This window comes from Pholcus phalangioides, unplaced genomic scaffold (genome assembly GCF_987345545.1).
Source record: "Pholcus phalangioides strain wild (caught in Gottingen) unplaced genomic scaffold, Ppha-v1.0 ptg000016l_1, whole genome shotgun sequence".
Classification (NCBI taxonomy): domain Eukaryota; kingdom Metazoa; phylum Arthropoda; class Arachnida; order Araneae; family Pholcidae; genus Pholcus; species Pholcus phalangioides.
Window position 1 is genome coordinate 2,125,617 of NW_028301609.1, and position 22,108 is coordinate 2,147,724.

General features: G+C 32.4%; 1 protein-coding gene across 1 annotated transcript in view; it reads right to left on the reverse strand.

Annotated features, from left to right (window-relative positions):
* The window catches only part of vir (VIR_N domain-containing protein), a 70,236-nt gene that overhangs the window by 17,815 nt on the left and 30,313 nt on the right, over nt 1-22,108 (reverse strand). The window contains exons 17-22 of the mRNA XM_089245804.1: nt 20,470-20,616; nt 10,440-10,583; nt 7,525-7,713; nt 7,027-7,112; nt 6,684-6,830; nt 4,835-4,930 (exon numbers count right to left, since the gene is read on the reverse strand). Of these exons, the coding sequence (XP_089101930.1) occupies nt 4,835-4,930; nt 6,684-6,830; nt 7,027-7,112; nt 7,525-7,713; nt 10,440-10,583; nt 20,470-20,616 (809 nt within the window). The remainder of the gene's footprint in view (nt 1-4,834; nt 4,931-6,683; nt 6,831-7,026; nt 7,113-7,524; nt 7,714-10,439; nt 10,584-20,469; nt 20,617-22,108) is intronic.

The following is a 22,108-nucleotide window of genomic DNA, read 5'->3' on the forward strand; positions in this document are numbered from 1 at the left end:
TTTTTTGAAAATCGAAAATGTGGATGGCTGTATAAGATCATTTGGAAGGCTATTATAAAATTTAGGAATGAGAAAGCTGACATTTTTTTTGAGAATATTTTTATGAACTGAAGGCAGAGAGTATATCAAATTATGTCTATTGGATGTTTGTGACAAATTCAAAGGTAAAGTGAACTGTTTTTCTTGATAAAGTAAGCATGGATCTAAAAAAATATAAATGCCTCAAGGGTAGGATATTTAGGTGTAGAAAAAGTTCATTTGAGGGAGTGATGTAATTTCCCATCAAAATTCTAATAGCTTTTTGTAAGGAAATTAAGGGAGTAATAGTGGCAAGATAATCACTACCCCAGAGTGGCAGACCATAAAGTAAGTGTGATTGGAACATTGAATGACAATACGTTAGCAAAAAAAGATTGCTTTCAGAGTTTCATATTGTACAATTTGTAAATAATGAAACAGAGTTTTGCTTTTAAATAATTACAATGCGAGAGCCATTTTAAATTTTGATCAATATAAATACCAAGGTATTTCATGGTGGATATTTTCTCTAGACGTTGACAGTTACATGGATTATAGACAGTACAAATTGGTTCATGCAAAATTATATGTCGTAGGCAAAAGGTGTGATAAGGAAAAGTCGATAAATTTACTTCTGGAGACATTGATTAGGAGATCATTAGCAATGAACCAATTAGGAACTGTTATTAAGTCAGTATTTATATTGTTGATAAGTGTTGGGAGGTCATCTTTTGAGTAAAGTATTACAGTATCATCAGCAAATGTGATGATTTTACCTTTGATATTTTAAAATTACAGAGATCATTGATAAAAATTATAAATAATAGTCCTAAATTAGATCCTTGTGGGACTTCTCTGATTATCTCCATGGCATTACTTAAATAATCATTGCATTTGACTGAGTTCTGCTGGTGAGATAAAATTTGAGAAAATTGAAAGCATTGCCCCTTATTCCATAGGAATAAAGTTTTTTGATAACAATATTTTATGATTTACACTGTCAAATGCTTTTCTTATGTCAAGAAAAATGCCTATTGTATTTCTGGATTGATCAGTATTCCTGTAGACTTATTCAGAAAAGTTTAAAAGAGCAGATTCTGTCATTCTATTAGGGAGAAAACCATGCTGATTATTAGAAAAAAATTTATTGTTATTTAAAAAAGAATAAATCCTCTGTCTTTATTAGTGTTTCAATTAATTTCGAGATAGGTGATAATATTGAGATAGGCCTGTAGTTGCTAATGTTGTTTAGGTTACCGCTTTAAAAAATAGGAATAACAATAGCTGATTTAAGTGATTCAGGAAATTCTCTTTCAATGCAATTATTAATTAGGTCTGCCAGTATAGTTGAAACATGCATTCAGGAAGATTTTTTAGAATTTTTGTAGTTAAAATATTGTAACAAGAAGCATTGTCTTTGAGTGATTTTGTTATTCTATGGATTTCATTACTGTCAGTGGGAGCTAGAAAAATGGATTTATCACTGCAAGTAATGAATTGCTCAAAACTATGATCATGTTAATGATTTTTTTGTGAAATATTTATAAAGTGGTTATTAAAATTATTTGTTAGCAATTGTCTCAGAATAACAAATTAGTCTCGGAAGGCAGTGTGTGATTTTTATTTTTATCAGATTCAAGTATTGTGTACATCAATTTCCAACATTTGGATGGGGTAGAGCAGTTTGAAAATTGAGTTGAATAATATTTTTTTTCCTTACTTTAATGATTCTTGAGATAATTTGTAACGTTTTTGTAAGCATTTTGAATTAGGATGTCAAATGGGTATTTTTTAGATTTTTAAAAAAGTTTTTGTTTTATCTTAATCAGAAAACTAATTCTGGGGTAATCCATGGTTTATGTTGCTTTTTAGTTGGGTTAATTTGAGGGTATACTGTGTGATTTTTAACTATGGTTTCAAGTTTAAAGATCATTTCATCAAAACCAAATCCTGAACCTTCACTTGTAAAAACAAAATTATAATGTTGTAAATAAGTAAATAATCTGAAATACCAGTCAAATCAGTTTTTTTGAAGTGTTTCTTGTTAGTGTTATCAGTATTGGGATTAGTTGATAAAAATGTCAGATTACATGAAATTGGATAATGATCTATGTTAGGTCTGTAGTTAAAATAGAAGAAATTTCTTTTATTTTAATTGAGTTATGAATGAAGATGTGATTGATGCAAGAGTTAGGGTGTGGCCTTGTAATTTTTAGTATTAAAGGGGTGAATCCATGACCAGAAAACGAATCCTGATAATTGGATTGAATACCAGTACGTGTGTTAAGAATGTATGTTTATATCACCAATTAATAACACATCTCTGCATTTAATATTTTTAAAATTGCATCAAGTTCATCAACACATTGTATTGCTGGGAATGAATGTGATCTGTATAAGTTCAGGATGATAAATTTTAGTGTGGGTTCTTTTTTTTTGAATAACTATTAATTCACCTGTTTGCATCAAGAGAGAATCGAGTTCAGCAAATTGAAGATATTTTTTTGTATAGACAAAGATACCACCCAAACTTATATTCTCTGCATCTTGTAAATAAATTATAATTTGGTAATCTATAGTGATTAATCTTGTCCTCAAAAATCCAAACCTCAGAACGAACAAGTACGTCAATATATTTGATAGATTCATTCAAGAACACCATAAGTCGATCAAAATTAGCTCTTAAGCTACGAATGTTAAAGTGAACAATATTGACACAAAGTTTATCATGATCGTACCCATTATGAGTAAGCAAAGAGTTTTTAAATTCCTCCAGGGTGCCGAGATTAGTGAATTTTCGATTCGAGCACATTTTCAAAGAAACACAGATTCATAAAAAATAATGAATAGCAGCACCCTGGAGGAAATATGGGTTTTGACACCCAATTTTAAAATCGTAAGATTAACATGCAGAAACATATAGTGCAAGCTTACGTTTTTGATTGTAAATTTAACGACCATGAAACTGGATACTATAATATTTAGATGAAATTTAAGCAGAAGGTAATGCTTTTGTGTACAATTTTTGAGATGGTAAATCAAAATTGAATGTATTGAAAAAACGTGTATGAAATCGGAAAGACGCCACAGCGCACATTTTATCGAGTGAGAGTGTGTACATATTAAATATGATTTAAATCATCGATATGATTAATTTTGTACACCCCAGTGTCCTCCGATTTCCTCAAATACACTTTACCATTACATGTCCAACAAAAATGCAAAATTATTTGATTTAAATTTTTTAGCGTAGTACAGTACCTGTTTCGTATAAGGCGCAAGGTGTTCATTGAAATATACCGAGTTTAGACGGAGGCAATCCTTCAGTTGCGATGCACGCATTTTCATTTTCTGGGTGGCATTAAAACAATATCTTGTTTTTCTTTGGACTTGAACTGCATGATAATGGGCTTAATTTTATCCCTCTGTTGTTGGCACACAATGAAAAGCACTGATATCAGTTTCCAAATAGAGTAGATCAAGTTTCTGTAATACTGTAGATTTGATGTTCTGGATGTCATCATTTTCTGATTCAAGAAGGCCAAGAATCTCAATATTAGTACACCTGGAGTACTGTTGCAGATCGACGATGTCATCCTGTAGACTGCGAATTCATGATCTCATCGAAGCATTCTCAGTCTAAAGGAATGACTGTCTATTTTGGTATTCAGTTATTTCAGATTGATGTTGCTCCAGTATTACCTTCAATGAGTTCAGTTCTTGTGTGTGGGCTGAGATTGTCTGGGATAATAGGCGCGTAAGTGATTGTATATGATTTTCAAAGATTGTGGATATGCATGAGACTATTTTTGCCGATTCAGGTGATAGAGAGCCAATAATTTCACTCACTGAGTCAGAGATGTTGATATTTGAGTATTATTAAAAGCTTTATATTTAGCTTTATATAGCTTGAAGTTTTATATTTTCTTTCTGAAGACATATTTAATCGGGGAAAACAATTAAAAAACTTTAAAATTCAAAGCTGCTGACGGAAAAACTTGTGTTTACCGCACGGCTGTTAATGGAATACAATAACGATTATACAAGAATTTCGGCAACCAAGGTCATGCCCCTGATAAATGATTGCCAATAAAAGCTAAATAAACAAAGTGACGTCTCTGCCAGTTGCTTAAACGCGGGTCACCAAGAGATTTTTTATGGCTGCTCGATGGAAATGACCACAGCTGTCCTCTATGGGTGTTTTCCCTAACAACGACGGCAGTCATTGACGCACAACAACGTGAAAGCTAGCATAAAATCTAATTTTCTGCCAAAATTCAGAGAAATTTGAACAAATCTGGAGGGCAGGAGGAAAGATGAGAAATCCAGAGAGTTGGCAGGTCTGGGATAAGTTGACTTTTCAATGAAAAGCACCCTTCAAATTATCACTCATTTAAGGCTACTGATCAAATTTCAATGACAATTTTTCAAAATGGGTTACATTCTATTTCTTTGAAACAAGTGCCATGATATTCTTATTTTTTTTACACTCAAATATATTGAAACTATTGAATTCAATGGAACTGATTTTCATGTATTCATAACTGATACTTATTATTTTACCAGTGAAACCAAACAAATGTTAATCGAAAAACAAAACTCATTCATATCATACAAGTTGAATTTTACTGCAGAAAAGTGTAACGCACATGCAGATAATGCACGTGCTTACATTTAGCTCACAATATCCTTCAATGCTTTCTCTAGTACTGTGCATCCGGCTACAAAATACTTATTCCAAAAAAATATGAAAATATACTCAAGGAAAAAAAAAAACACACAAAAACCATTGCCTAAATTGGGAAAAAAATCTTACCACATGTATTGTAGCATATGCAAATGATGATGGTGGTACCATCAATACAAGTGAGAAAGTCTGCAAGAGGACTGGTATTGCTGTGAGATCTTTGAACTGAAAAAATGAGAAATTCTTCAATTTATATTCATCAAAACTTATTTACAAGCTATATGTAATAAAAGTAAACATAACATACTATTTGAATGTAGAATTAAATATGTATGTGATTTTTTAACTGCAATAAAAACATTATCTTTGTCAAGTTTCACGAAAACAAAAAACAAAACACAAAGATGGCATTAAAAATAAAATTAGCAATGAAAATGTATACACGTTTCAAATAATTAGAACACCAGAAATTTACAAGAGCACTTCATGAAATGCTTTTAAGCTGGAAAGCCAAAATTAATAGTGTGGTTTAAATTTACATTTTCTTCTTCTAAGATGTTCCTATGGAATTCTTATGGAATCTCAAGATGATGTTGTTCTTGAGCATATCAGTAGCGAAAAATTTGCATAAAGTAGATTGAATGTATCCTAAAATGAAAAATTACTTTTTCTTCTTTGTTGAAAAAAATTAGAACATCTGACTTAAAACGAATTATTACATGAATATTTACATCAACTTGATTGAATAAGTGTTGTACCTCTCTTTCCTAGTTACGTATGTAAACATGGGATAGTTCAATCATGATTTTGCCTTTGTTAGTTGCTGCAGCATCAATAGAGGCTCTTGGACATGGTCAAAATCTTGATGGAAAATGGAATTTTTATCTCCCCACAAGTTGAGGTACAATCCGAATCCGTGCTGAAGACTAATCAATTCAATGCCTTGAGCCATAAAATCCATGGTCAAGGCCAAAGATGGCTATAGTAGAATGTATTTGTACGATATCAGCACATTTTCTCACAATGTCCAAGCAAATTTGCATGTAATTCGCGTTTGCACAAACGTCCCGCTCTTTAATCCGTAATACTAAGTTTGTATTATTCTAGGTTCATATACATAACCAGGAAAGACATACAACTCTAATTCAATTAAGTTTATGTAAATTTGCATGAAAATATTTTTGTAATAATACATTTTAAGTTAGATGTTTTAATTTTTTGAAACAACTTTCAGAATGTTCTAATTGTTTGAAACAAAGAGGAAAAAGTAATTTGACATTTTGTGACACATTCAAAATCTACTGTACACAAATTTTTCACCACCAGTACCATCAAGAAGAACCTCTTAAAAGATGAAAATGCACAAATAACAGCTGCACTGTTAATTTGGATTTTTCACACAGCTTTAGCATTTCATGAAGTGCACTTGCAAATTTCTGGTTGGTTTTAGTTTTTTAAAACAAAACATGTATATACTTCATAGAAATTGGAGGTATAGGAAAAAAAATGTGAAAGATATGTTGAGCCAATGAAAGAATCAATGCAATGCATTAGGAGGAACCTATGTATAGTTTGAATAAAACAGGTGTAACTGATATCGCTGGCTTAACAGTTTAGGAGGGATTGTCGCTTTTCCGACGCGTCTCCGATACGCTAGAAGTTCCTAAGAAATATTAATGTGGAGACATGTCTGGGTTTACTATGCTTAACAGTACAAAACACTTACTATTGTTTTAAGATTGATCATAAATATTCAGGGTAAAACAATACAGACCATGTATGGGGTTTCCCCCAATGATGATCCTTAGTTATCTTAATTGTAAATGAATGACGAAAAATACAAAACATTCAGAATCTTAAAAACCACTTGAGAACAAGGCTAAATTAATACAAATCCTATAAACAAGGATTAATTTATCACCATGACATATAAATGATAATCTGTAATGTAGCATAAGTATCTTGCTTGAAAACTTACTTCATCTTTCCTGGCTGCTATTAAATAACTAAGCATGGCTTTTAGTAATGAAATTGATGGCTTTACAAGTCCCATCAGAAGGACACCTTGCTGACCAACAAGTGTTACAGACTGATGGGATGGCTTCAAGTATACATCACATATGTTCTGGAAGGACATAAATAAAGTTGATGAAGGATTTTCCACTTATTGATTTGAAATGATCTGATTTGAATGTGTAAGTGATCTTCTCAAAGAAAAAAAACTCAGGAAAACTTTAGAGAATACCTTAAACCATAAAAATAAGGTAAGCAAGCATGAACTACAAATATTAGTCAATTTCTTTTCAACAGTAAAAACATACCTGAAGGATTGTTATGAAATATGTTAAGCCATCGTGAGAAAAAAACTGGATCAGACTGTGCATATACTTCAATTCCTTGTTGTCATCTATAAGTGGTTTAGAGAAATAATAAACTAGTCTATGATCAAAGCATATCACAAAAACAAGATACTGAGAAAAACTGCAGCATTTAACTATGAATAATTTGAGCACTATATACAGGCTGCAACATACAAATTTCTATTTAAAAAGTTCATAACTAGCATCAATAAATAACGAAAGGATAAAATGCCAATATTTCTAGGCCAAGTCTATAATCAGAAGCAGATCCTGTATAAGCATATGAAACTAACCAAACTCAAAATGAAAGGCTTATTTGAAGGTGCGTATAGGTCACCATCCAAGTCAAAAGCGATTAAACTTCTGACTCCTGCACAAATTTAAAGAAACTTTTTCTATAAATACAATATGAAAATTCATGAATTTTTTTTTATCAAAACATAACAGATGTTAACAAACCTGCTGGAGGTAAACAAATATATTTCAGTGCCCTGACAGCAGTTATGAGTTCTGGTAACAGCGTTGCAGCATCTTCAAGGTGACACTTGAGTACAGCAGCTAAGCCAGGCACAGCTTCATAATTATATGCAGTAAGATTTCTTACTGGCGACACCCAAGAACCAAGGTCATGGAGTTTGGGTGTCAGTTCTAATTTGATTAAAAAAGAAATACATGAAAAAACATAATTTCCTTCATATTTCTCAATAAACACCAGTCTGTCTAGAGTACACATCGCAACAACAGATTAAAAACAACACAAATACAACAATTCATTCTAAAATGTTTAAAAACACAATTACTTCTGTTGATCAAATGAAAAATAAATGAGAAAGTACAATCGTATGTCAACAGAAGACAATTTAATATGCTTGTATTTAAATATATATACATATATTGTAAAAAAATTGTATTGTAATTTATGTTTTTAGGAAGTTGAAAGCAAAATTAAAAAATGACAAAATATGAAAAGGCAGAAACTGAAAATAAATTGATGACAATTTGAATGCAAAATAGTGAAGCAATGAATTTTTTGCAGAATATGAAATTTAAAAATTATCTAAGCCAGTGTCTGTGCTCTCAATGGAAGGGAGAGAGAACACTCAACACTGGCTGGAGGCAGAATGTTTCTGAAAGCCATTTAAGAGTTATGCCTAAGAAAGTACTTGAACCCCCAACGTTCTGCTATTGTAGTTCTGCTGCTTTCAACTGCCTATAATGCTGGTATTGGTGCGATTTGATAAAATTTCTCAATTTTGCAACTACAACCTTTTGGTATATTTCATTTATTTATATATATATAGTAAAAAATTCATTGTTTACAAAATTAATGATGAGAAGAAATAGAGTTTGAAAGCGTTATATGAAAATTGAAACCAGTATAAGAAAATTTCAAAATTTAAATAAATCGAAGCCAATGTCTAGGGCTCTCACCAGGGAGGAAACACCCTGCCATTCGCTTAAATCAAAATGTTTCTGAGAGTATTTGAGCCCAAAAGCCTAAATGAATGCTCGATCCCCTGACATTCTGCTATTGTACCAATGAAATCAATAATTGTAGAAAAAAACACATTTAATCTTAAAAAAACTAATCACGATAGTAATCATGCCGATTTCCTTGACAATAAACAATGCAAAAAATATGGCCTTAATTGGTATCCACGACAAAAGAAATGACTAATTTCAAAGTAAGAGAGTTTAACTAATCACAATTGTAATATGAGCAAAAAGGTTTTCAAAAATATTGTATTTTCTCAACTAGCTAACATCAAACATGTAATGATGCTAACGATTTTCAAAATGCATTAATTAATCTAAAAAAAATCTTGGCATGCACCAACTTTCCTCCGCACACCTTGGACTAACTTCCTCCTCACATCAATAACAGTTAACTTCAAATAGACCCAGGCCCGTCATTTAGGGGGGTGGGGGCGTTGCCCCCCTCCTGGCTTTTGAAAATACACTAAAAATGGTGTGTGTGTGTGTGTGTATATATATATATATACATACATACATTGAGTACAAGTGCTTTGTCCCCCACCCCCGGAAAATGTTGAAATGATGGCCCTGAATAGACCACCAAAAACTACAGAACTAAGACTAATCACATGGTATGGACTTTCTACTTTCACCTTCTGCATCTACTTTTTAAATTTTATGTTTTGACTGCAATCATTGCTTATAATATTTGTCTGGACAATTTTTTTGGGTTTAAAATTTTTATTCTTTTGTTTTTTCTATGATTATTTATTGCATTGGTACAATAGCGGAACATTGTGGGATTGAGCATTCCTTTAGGCTTTTCGGCTCAAATGCTCTCCGAAACGTTCTTTTTTAAGCCAATGTTTGGGTGACACCCCCCCCCCCCCATGAAAGCTCGAGACATAGGTTTTGATTAATTTCAATTTTCATATGTACTGCTTTCAAATTCCATTTCTTTTCATCATTAATTTTGTAAACAATGAATTTTTTACCATGTTCTTACACCACACTGCATATTTCAGCTGCCTATGGCGCTGGTATTGGTGAGTTGACAAAAATTAATTTTGCAACATAATGTGCAGTTATATGTATTGTAATTCATATTTTTAGCCAACTAAAAACATAAATAAATAATTTTTTTTTAAATTAATAATGTGATCAGCACGTATTCTCAAGAGATAGTTACGATTACAATACATATTTTTTTACTAAACTACATATTTCAGCTGCCTATGGTGCTGGTGTTAGTGTGTTTTGCAAACATTTCTTAATTTTCCAAATTATTTCACTTGCATGTGTATATGTTTCTTCAAAACATCTGTTCAGTAAAATAAAAAATTTAAAAAATATATGCTTTTATAAAACAATAACCAATCAAAACACTGCAATAACAAAGTTAACTTGGGGGAGCTGTTCCTTCACTAAGTTAGCTTTTTAATTAGTCCATATTGACCCACTGGAAGGACGTTTAATCTCTTCGGGTGACAGAATATGTCATTCTTATATATGTGTTTTTCTTTTTTGTCTTTTATTTTTATGTCTATCTCAGTTGTTTTGAATGTATGTTTCATATGTTGTGTTCTGTTCAATTTAAAAAAATAGAAATGGTATGAAAAAATGAAACTTCAGGATACAATTTCACAATGATAAATATATTGATAATAAACTATTTTTAAAATTCTTTTTTTTTTTCTGTATGAACTGGACATTAAATTGATTCATAACATACTGTAGCAGTTATCTATGATTTACTTAAACAAAAATATTAGAAACATGGCATGATTTTGTAAGAAAACAATTTAAAACATAATTATGATTAGACTACATCAATTATAACGAAAATCAATCAATTACCAATTTATTGATCTGAGAGATATTGTCTCAAATGACTTTACCTTGTTGGCTGATATTATATAAAGTTTCTGAAAACTTTTCCAGCATAGGGACATTTTCTGAAGTTTGTAAAATCAACATCAAAAACTCTGTAACGTAACCAGCACAGACAGACTTGCTTTTTCTGGTGTTCATTTCTTCATCTTCTGCAAATATAAGAGACGAAATCAGCTACAAAATGGAAAATAAAAGGATCCAAAAAGAATTCAAGAAATTTATATATGTATACAGTCAAACCACTCTATCTCGAAACTGACAGGACCGAAAAAAATTTAGGAGGTAGAGAGTTTGAGAAATAGTTTTTTTCATAAGAAAGGAAAACACGTCAAAAATGATGCAAAAATTCTATTGATTATGAACTAAAAAATACCATATTATATTTTACTTTGATTGTATAACTTAACCAATAAATATCATTAATTTTCAATCCCACTATATATGCAAATACACATTAACATACATTCATCTTTTTTTTCATGTGTTTTTTTTAATAATACCCTAATGTTCTGAAATTCTATTTTTAACATTCTTCTGAGATCTGTTGAAATTCCAGTGGCTCTGCAGATCTGATTCCTTTATCACCGAGATGATTGGTTCAAAACCCGTAGTTTTCTTGGAGCAACTTTGAATTATCTGTTGGCTGACTTTTTGCCATGCTGAACAAGCCCTCCACACATGGCATCCACCCCTGTGTAAATTATGGTATCTGCTTATGATCGACAAGATCTTAACATAATGGGCTGCAATACAAATAATCCTTTCTTATCAGTTTCTTTCACCTCCGGAGAAAAGCCAGAAAAGCAATTTTCATGTTTTCTTTTTACTATCATTGGGCTTTGACTTTGAGATAGAGAGTTCTTGAAAATTACTTCGAAACAGAGGTGAAAATTCATTGATTTAGTACAGTAAATCCAATGATTTTTTTTTTTCATTTTTCGAGAAAGAAAGGTTTGACTGTATATAGTCAAACTTTATAAGAGGATTGACTGATTTGACTGAATTGACAGGATTTGACTGTATATACAGTCAAATCCTGTTATAAAGAACTCATAGAGACTAGAGAAATCACTTCATTATAAAAAATGTTCATTAAAACAAGATTTTCACTATAGTGGTATTTGGCAGGATTCAACTGCCAATATATAGTCTGTCCGAGAAAGATCATTATTCTAAAAATTAATAACAAAAATACGAAAAGGTGAAACGAAATGCAGTTTGCGACAAAAGAATGGAGAAATCTAAGTTTTTTTTAATGTCAATTGCCCGAGGTGAACAGCACTAGTTGCTTGGCAGCTGTAATAAGAAATGAAAATGGCAACCACGCAGGAGAAAGCGCAATGTGTATGGAAACGAGATCACTGAAAACCGTGCAAAGAAAGTTTCGCCTGATGTGTCATAGAAATTCACCAAGTATGCCTTCAATTTATGCATGGATGCAGAAGTTTAAAGACGGGAAATGTTGAGCATGTGAATTTCTCACAAAGTGTCAATTACAGCATTGTGTAAAGGACCACACCAGACACTACATTCGGAGTTGTCTCGTTCACGTTTGACTGAAATGTGTCTGATTTGCTCGCCACTTTCTTCTGATGTCGATGGTGTGGGCCATAATTTTTCACATGCTCAACATTTCCTGTCTCTTTAAACTTTTGCATCTACGCATAGAATTAAGACATACGTGGTGGATTTTTATGGTTCATCAGACGAAACTTTCTTTACGCCCAGTTTTCTCTGTAATATTATTTCCACTAACTACAATACACACTGCATTCTCCTGTGCGGTTGCCATTTTTATTTATTACAGCTGCTGAGCAACTAGTGCTGTCTACCTCAGGCAATTGATACTAAAAACTCTTAGATTTCTTCATTTTTTTTGCCACAAACTGCATTTCATTTCACCTTTTTGTATTTTCAGGGGTGCAAAATAAAAATTTGATTTTTGTAGCAGGGAAAATTCACGTAACAGCAAAAATGCTGTTTTTGTAGCAGCATTTATCAGATTTGTAACACTTTAAAATTTTGTGGCAGTAAATGAAATACAATGTTTTTATATACCTAAGGTGTGTCCCAAAATGATAGACACACCTGTACTTTTCAGTTTTTCCTAAATATGAGTTTTTCCTCTGATAAGAGCTGCTATTTAGCATCCATACCTAGCTTGTATTAAATCTTTCAGAAATGTTTTCTGTTGCAATTTCAAAGGATAAAAAAAATTATTGAATATTCTCTTTTAACACTAGAACCGTGGAACTTTTGGTATACCTAGAACTGCGGACTTGATCAAATTGACCCAAACCGTGAAGAAACAGTGTTTCATAGCGAAAACCGGAATTTATTTTCAGTTCCTGGGTTTTTCCTATTTTCATTCAATTTTGTTTAATTGTGTGTTCATAATGGGAAGCTATATTTTTTTATGAATATAAAATGGTCTTCAAAATTAGCTAAAAAAAGATGCAATTCATTAAAGTAAGATTTAGTATACATTGTTCACACTGTTCATTGCAAAAACTTTTTCAGTAATCCTACAATATGAGAAAGATGTAAAATCATCAAGTCAAATTAAGTATGAGAAAGTCTATAATATGATTCTGTCAAATAAGTATTGCTTTCTTACTGATAAGTGGAATTTATGGTGAGCAGTTTGGAGCAATTTTTCTTCATTATTCTTGCACATTCACCACATGTTGAAGTTGCACAGCCCATGCAAAAATTAACAGATTTGTTTCCACATTTTGATGTTGCCTGACATCAGACTCGTTTATTTTATTTTTCGATGGCTCATGAACAGTTACATGTTCAAGAGCCCACAAACGTTTCCTCTTACGCAAGGGCAACACGTATGATGGACGTAGCTCTTCAATAAGATTTTAGAGAATCTGCGTTCGAAAAATAGTTCTGGCCTTCTGTACTGCTCTATATAAAATACAGAAATTTTTTTAATGAGATCTAGGATGTTGTAAAAAATGTGAAAAGCCCCCCCCCCCACCCCGTGATGCAACATTTACAGAATATTTTTTGGTTATTTGATCGGCTACAACTTCGGCAAACTGTGTTGAATTGTAATGTAAAATAGTTTCTGGAAGCATTTTGGGACTTTCACTGCCGATATTGACTGTCAGATGAAGCATGCTGAGTAATAAAACACTTTTATCTTTTCGATAAATTTTTTGGATAAATTTTGATAAATATCTTCCTTGATAAATTTTCATTATGAAATCATCGTATTCCAGTAGCGATGTTTCATGCAACTGCAGTTTCACTATGTTCATTGCGTCAGATAACATTGCTCTTCGATTTTGTCTCACTCCCCCTACTAAGATCATATTTTTTGGCTTTTAGCATTTGAGCCAGCTTCAGTGTAGTGAAAGAAGGTGTCAGTTCAGGCATTTCTGCACTTGTTCTCATTTGCATCATGGGAAATCCATTCAAAACTTATTTGGCGAAAGCCAGAATTTTATTATTTTTCTGTGACATCGTTTGCCTACAGAAATTTCAGCTACATGTTTTTTTAGAGTTAAGCTTTTACTTCCCCAAAACCTTTTTCGAGTCCAATCAAAATATCAGGTATTCAAATTTACAAAGAAAAAATATTTAGCTCTACTTGCGGTTCCTTCATTGCAAAAAAGATAATCTCCTTGGACAATAAATTGGCCTTAAAAAACCTTTATTCGTCTTTATCTTCATTTAGAAATACATTTTAGAAAGGGTAACCACTTCCAAGAAAAGTATACATTCCTCTTTTTTCTATAGAATAGTATGTTGGGTCAAAATGACCCAAACCACGGTTCTAGGTATAAGTGCTTGTAGCTCTGAAACACTAAATGTGAAGAGAATAAAATTTTCGTGAATTAATATTCATATGATATCATGAAAAGTCACGAAATTTTTTTATCATATGCGCTTAAGTTTTCGAGATAAATGAAAACGAAGTTTGATTTGGGTCAAATTGACCCACTCCGTGGTTCTAGTGTTAAAGAGTGTCCCAAAATGATAGAGCCAGCTAGGTTTTTCGCACCATCAGTCAAATTTTGCCACATTTGCCCAGTGAGACTTTGCTACTAGAGTAGAGGGGAAGCAGAAACCGTTTTTATTGTATTGGCAACTGCATAGTTTTGTCTCGAATTTAATTTTGAGTTTTTTTCATTATGGGTAGAGGAAAATCTTTAACAGATCAAGAACAAAGCGAAACTGATGAATCATGTTGGAATAAGTTGTCGGTTCCAGTGATTGCAAAGTCAACTTGCCAATTCCAAGCAATAGTTTCTGATTATTTGAAATTAAAGAGACTGTATGGCACCAGAATGACTAAAGGTCGTCCTCCTGCATCGATGAAATGCCAGAAAAGTGATTCTACGTATAAAGTATGTAACTCTTCCGTAAGTTAGGGGAAAATAGAATCTTTATCTGACATACTGTGGATTTAGATACATTCACATCTCATTCTTTGGCATTATAAATACATTTGGCTATTACAAAATGCTTACTTGTCCGAAATTTAGAGAGCATCATAAACAGGAGACTTCATTGGGCAAAATATCATATGTCATGGAGTTCCTAGTGGCATACCATTTAAAGTGATGGGAAAAAGTTCTTTTTGGACAGTCCAGATGGCTGGAAATATTATTGGCACAATATCAGAAAGGAAGAACTAACCTACCTTAAGCATCAAGAAGGTGTAACCATCTGGGGAGGTGGTTACACCTTGAGGAGGAGGTGGTGTAACCATCTGGGGTGCGTTCAATGCTAGTGGAAAAGTACAGTTAGCTGTTATATCTGAACGTCTGAATGCTCAAACATATCAGGAACTGCTGAATCAGTATCTGATTTAATTTTTTGAATCTCAAAATAGCTCCACAGCTCAATTTCAACAGGACTATGCACCCCGTCACAATGCAAATTCAACCTGGGAATGGTTCATTGCAAATGGGATTCTAATGATGGACTGTCCCACATTTTTTCCCGACCTCAATCCGATGGAAAACATGTGGGCTACAGGGGCATGTAAAATGTATGAGCATGGCAAGCAATACAATAATATGTCAGAACTTGAATGGGCGATCTTCGAAGTGTGGCAAGATATGCCTCTGCAGTATTGCCAAGAACTTGTTGAATTGATGCCTAGATGAGTGTTTGACATTATAAAAAGCAAATAGAAAATTTATTGAATGTTGGAAATATAATCGAACACAAGTTTTTTCGAGTGGCTTTATCATTTTGAGGCAGGTTGCGATTCCACTATATTCAATCTACTTTTTTTTTTGTCATAATAAATGTATATATATATGTTAAATTATTATTATAGTTTTAATCTTGTGCAGCCAGAGATTTTTAGTTAAAAAAAGAATTTTATACAAATACAAATACAACGCCACAACAGGCAAAATGCCCAACGAGGTGGCTGATAAATAAATGTAAATAAATTATGTAACTTATAGAATTTTGTATGTGGCTTTATCATTTTGGGATACACCTTATACGCATTAGCATACACAGCATTACTTTTTACTTCAAAAAACAGTGTTATCTCGACAAAGAAGAAGAGGGGTGCTTCCAAGGCAGAAAATACATAAAGATTCATTCTAGAAGGGAAAAAAAATATATATTTTTTCAATTTTTAAATCACAATTTTGAGAGACTTCTTGATATTTATACACATTTTCCATGATATCAACAAATGAGAGGTTAACATAATATGGAAATTCAGATTTCAAAAATAATTTGAAAATGAGTGTTTTTAGATTTAGCTTGTAGACTTGGTAATCACTAATTGAAAAAAAATGACCAGAGGAGAGATTTGAAACACTCATTAGAAAATAAATGATTTTTTGTTTTTGCAGCTGATGCAAATCTAAGTTGTTTTCAGGGTTCATACAAAATTTCCTAAATAAAAACTAAGCAAATTGGCAAATTTATTTTTAATTTGTCAAGCAAATTTTTCCTATTTTTAAAAATATAGACGTAGAAGTGGTTCAGAAATTACGACTTTTGATTTGTCACCCAGCATCATAACAATTCATAAAATAATCAATCCACATACATACTTTTCTGTTATCACTAAAGTGTTCTAAAACCTTCAAGTTTCGGTGAAAAATATAACTCATAACAGCATCACATAAATTATAAAAAAAATTCTAAAAGTGATTTTCATTCCTCCTCCAATTATTCAAAATAAAAACCACAGTTGAAAAAGATTTTTCTTACAAAATTATTTATATTTGCAGCAACTCTTTATTCACCTCTCGCTTAAAATGGATCAACACATACACAAATTCTTTAAAATTAAGTTTTTAAATTTTCCTTCTCGTTTTTCAGTTATACTCAGAAAGAAATTGTTGCAAAATGGGAGCAAATTTCAGGACACACAACACAATGTTTGGCGATTTAGCACTCGTTGTTTGGTGGCATTGGTGACTTAACACTCGCTATTTGGCAAAATTTACAAATTAACTCGTAATTTGACGGACACTAGCTCTTATGCATGAAATGAATTTTTTTCCACGAAATATCGGGACTTGACGCAATGACAATCGACCATAGTAATTTCTGCTGCTTGAAAGGCGATTTTTTTTTAAAAAACGGAAACAGCGGTCGGCTGTTTAGAAACACTGGACTAGATTAAACTATCTTCAACTGTAGGATTAAGGATATGATCAGAGTTTCACGATGAAAAGCCTAACGAGGCACTGATAATTTGAATAAGGAGCTGCAGTTACCACAATCCGATTTTCGGGGACAAAATAGAGAGCGGGAACTTGCCGGGAAAATCCAATACGCATCTAAATTCAATTTCGATTTTCCAAATTATATAGAGGACTGAATATACTCTTTCAAATTTTGCGTAACCTTTTTTTTTTCATAAGATAAAATACTGCTTAAAGAATAAAAAAAAATTGATTATTACATTTTTTATAACAAAAAAATTTTTTTTTTTTTAAATACCTCCCCTTAAAATTTTGGAGAGGAGTAAAATTACTCTTCAAAATTATTTTCCCGGATAATTCTAAGTGCGACTATGGAAGATGGGAGGAAGGGATGTTGTTGAAGTACAAAGGAATAAAACACGCTCCCTGGGAAAGAATCGTTTTGTGGCACACGAAAACAAAACTTTTTTCTTGCCCTTTTCCGAAAATCTGGGAATTCAATGCGCTGAGCATGTCATTGTACACACTATAGAGGAGAAATATAAGTATTTCTCTTTCTCATCTAAGGCAGTGGTTCTCAAACATTCAAGCCAGCGGCCCGGTTTCATTCATTTTTGTGAGTCGAAGGCCCGGTCAAACACATGACCAAAGGGAAATTTTGAATGAGGAAAAATTAAACGGCTAATCACTCTCGGCCGGATATGAATGATATCAGGGTCGGCGGTTGAGAAACACTGCTCTAAGGCTAGGATTACACTATGAGTTTTTTAAGAGCTTTTTTAAAATTTCAAAAATTCAACCAATAAGATTATCAGTTGCGTTTGCACAAATGTAATCTATGAGCTTTATTGGTTGGATTTTTCAAGTTTTATAAAAGGGATTTTATCAAAGTTTTATAAAAGGGATTTTATCAAAGTTTTATAAAAGGGATTTTATCAAAGTTTTATAAAAGGGATTTTATCAAAGTTTTATAAAAGGGATTTTATCAAAGTTTTATAAAAGGGATTTTATCAAAGTTTTATAAAAGGGATTTTATCAAAGTTTTATAAAAGGGATTTTATCAAACTTTTATAGTGTAATCCCGGCCTAAGGTACATACATGGCAGGTATAAAAGTATTTTGAGGAGTTTCCAAAAAAAGAAAACAAGTGATATTTGAAGCAGAAAAATACAAAAATGCACTACAGGAGCAAGATATTAATTTTGGCGCAGAGTTCCCACCACTGGTAGTAGCATCATTTTCTGGCAGGAATGATAGTTAGAACTTACCTAACTTCTTTATTTCAATTTCATTGTAAATTTTTTCGACAGCACAACAATCTTCTTTTCCTTTTTTTCTCAGCATATCAGAAGCGGGTGTAGCCATTGTAGTCCGACCAATCAGGTACCATTAATCTCTTAGCTGCGCTGGTCGTAGGTAGAGCTGTTCCCAACCACTATAGGGTGGCCTTGAGAAATTCCTATAAAGAAATCTCTCCCCGCCTTGTTTTCTTCTTCCTTTTTTTCCCACCAGGGACTTTTTTTCAGCATCAAGTACTACTTATCATCAACTATTCATCAAACTTAGCAGGAAATATTTCAGGGGGGGGGGGGAAAGTAGACTTTTTTTTAGAAACAGCTGGAAGGACTTTAAGGACCCTTAAAAAGGAAATTAAAATTAATGACTTTTTAAGGAGTTTTTAAGAACCGTACGAACCCTGCTTTTTTCTTCTCAGTAGTTTCCAGCATTTGAACGTTTGATCTTGCTTCTTTTACCAGAATTTACCAATTTCCTATTTAAATTGATAAGTGTTTTTTTCTGAGTTCACTCTTGATCATTACCTCAGTTTGATTGAAGAATTTTGGCATTTTTGTAGCAGAATGTAGCAAACATCGGAAATTGTAGCAAAATGCAACAGACATCAGAAATTGTAGCAGTTTGTAGCAGCTTTCCACCCCTGTATTTTTGTTATTAATGTTTAGAATAAAGATCTTTCTTGGATACCCAGTTATATATGTTGTTTTTCTAATGAAAATAAAGTGATGTTAAATAGTTGTCAAAATTTGAAACGGCAGTGATTACATCCAATCATAAAACGTAGCCATTTCAACAAAGAAAATGTAATTATTACAGACATTTATTTTATGTTATTTCTATTGATCAAAGCCTATACAAGAGAATTAGGAGGTTGATACCAATACAAATACTTGTTCTAAAACATAACATTTAACACTAGAATGGCCAGAATAGTCATTTTTATGGTTTTTGATTTTGAAAATGCAATAATCTTGACAGTATGTAATGCACTCAATTTTTGGCAACTTTTCATTATTTCTATACTCGTATAGTCTAAGTTATGAAAACTGAGAAAGCTTTTTTTTCCTGATTGTTCACTGGACAAACTTAGTTTTTGTTCCAGTCAGACTTTAGATAACTGTCTATGATACCATCTGGTTTAGAAAAGCTTCCTAGAAAACAGAGGTTCATTCACAGTGTGTAGAAATGGTTTTTAGAAGATGGGACATGTTCAAACAATGATGATATTTTATCAGTACTAAATGGTATTTCAGCCAATGAGTCTGAGGAAACACGATGCAAACTCTGACAAAGATCATGATTTTGTACTACATCCACCCGAAAGAGGAATTAGCCATTCCGAAAATGAGTGGTCTGAATCAAATAGCTTAACAGTAATGAAAAGAAAGATGTGTGAATTTTTTTTAAATTTGTGTATTTTTTATAAATCATTCTGTATAATGAAATTTAAGTGGTACACTAGTTTTGTCCTCAATGTGAAAATTTATGGTAACATTATATGTTATCCATACCATGTGAGACCTAAATAGTCTGAATAGAAATTACCATGATACATACATAAAAAGATACACATCAAAATAGAGCAATGTATGATGTGATGTGAGTGTTTATCTTTCTTCACTATTAATCTTGTCAATAGCTGTCCTCTATATTTCAATATTTAAAGTTGGAGAGTCATTCTATGAACACCCTGTATACTCAAAAAAATCAAATCTCTTCAAAATTAACAAATTGATCACGTGAGACAATGCTTGCTACTTTTTATCATAAAAATTTAGTGTGATTAAGTATATTGTATTAAATAGAAGGTGGTCATTTTGACTGCTGTTGGCCCATATGGGTGTAACGTATAGTCTGGACCTTCCTTCTAGTGTTAAGAAAACAAACAAAACAAATGCATCTGCAAAAATTTAGAGAAAAACACTTCATAAATGAAATATTAAAAGTAGGCAACAAATTTTGATGATTTATGAACATTCTAATACTTGTTGCCACAGCTATGAAAAATAACTATAATTTATATATATATATATTTTATGATTGTTGAATAAGCATAAAAAATGTTATGAATTATGAATAGAACAAAAAGACTTACTAGTCATCTGAACAAAAGGTAACAGTGACTTCAAGTTATCATCAGTTGACAAAACTTCAACAACTGCAGCTCGACCAGTTGGGGAGAAGATCATAGTATACATATGCTGTAGCACAGATACTGCCTCAGGATCATCAACTTCTTTTTCTGGAAAATTTTGTACAAAAAAATATATTTGAGAAAAGCATGTCATATTTTTTTGCTAAAGACTTATTTTATATTGGATCTTTGCTAAATGAAACGTTTTAAGTAGCTCGCCAGCTAAGTTTGGTTTCTGATCCCAGGTTTCAAATATTAGAGGTGAGAATGGATATTAGAGGTGCTATTTGAATGTTTAGAAACAGTTATAAAAAATGCAATGGAAATGGTCATGTGTTAAAATATGCTATATGCAGCGAAAGGACATACAATATCCCTCACTTTACACAGTTTTGCTTTACGTGATTTTGCTATAACACAAATTTTAAAAATTGATTTTAGGAATTCCAACCTGCAAAATTCGACTTCGAGTTTAACTTTAATCTTGGAAATAGGTTTGCAAATTAGAGATATAATACATTCTAAATAGTTGATAAGGTTTTCGTGGCCATCATTTGATGAAAACTGTTTTTTCGGGTTCGAAGACTATATCCCTCTATAAACACCAGGGATCTACCGAATACCGGGCACCTGTGGTCAGGTATATATTGGAATCACAAAAAGATCTGTAGTCACGTGAATAAAAGAGTACGAACGATGCTGCAGAATATGCCAAACAGAAAAGTCTGCGATGGCAGAGCATGCGCTTAATGACAACTACAGTGTACAGTTCGGCAAAACACAAGTAATAGCTAATGTTGACCACTTCTTTCCATGAGTTTACAGAGAGGCTATTGAAATATACAAGCACAAAAACAGCTATAATAGAAGAGAAGAAACTTTGAAATTGAGCAGATCCTGGACACCAGCTCACAGAAGAACAAGAACCTTCCCCTTCAAGATCCAGCAACAGAATGACGACAACAGCCAATCAGATAACTCCACATCTCTCGGCCAATCAGGTTCTACCAGCATAAGAACTGTTTTCAATACGCTGCCAGCCATAGAATCAACTGACCAATCGCAAAACAATAGTGTAAGTCAAGCCACTCATGTACGTAAATGCAACCTGAGATTCCGGAAAACTTGACTTTGATCCAGTTTATCTATTCTCCTGATGATGCCAACCACTAGTGTTGAGGAAACGTTGAGAACTAACTCAAACAGATGACAGTCTTCGAACCCAAAAAAACAATTTTCATGAACGTTGTATTCATATTTTTCATTCATACATACATATTCATTCATTTCATACGTTGTATTTCAGATGTAGCTGAGACAAATATGAGAGAAATTCTCAGATAGAACTCAACAAATCTCCCTGATGAACAAAGTTTGACAACACACGGACAATTATAAATTTATATGACATGAATGTCGCTCTCCACTTGTTAATACAAGATATACGGAAGACTGGATGTTGTGAAGATATTTATTATTTCAGATGTTTATTTTTTAAGGAAGGAAAAAACTCATCTCTGCCTCTCCCGGTAGAGGCAGAGATGAGTTTTTTCCTTCCTTAAAAAATAAACATCTGAAATAATAAATATCTTCACAACAT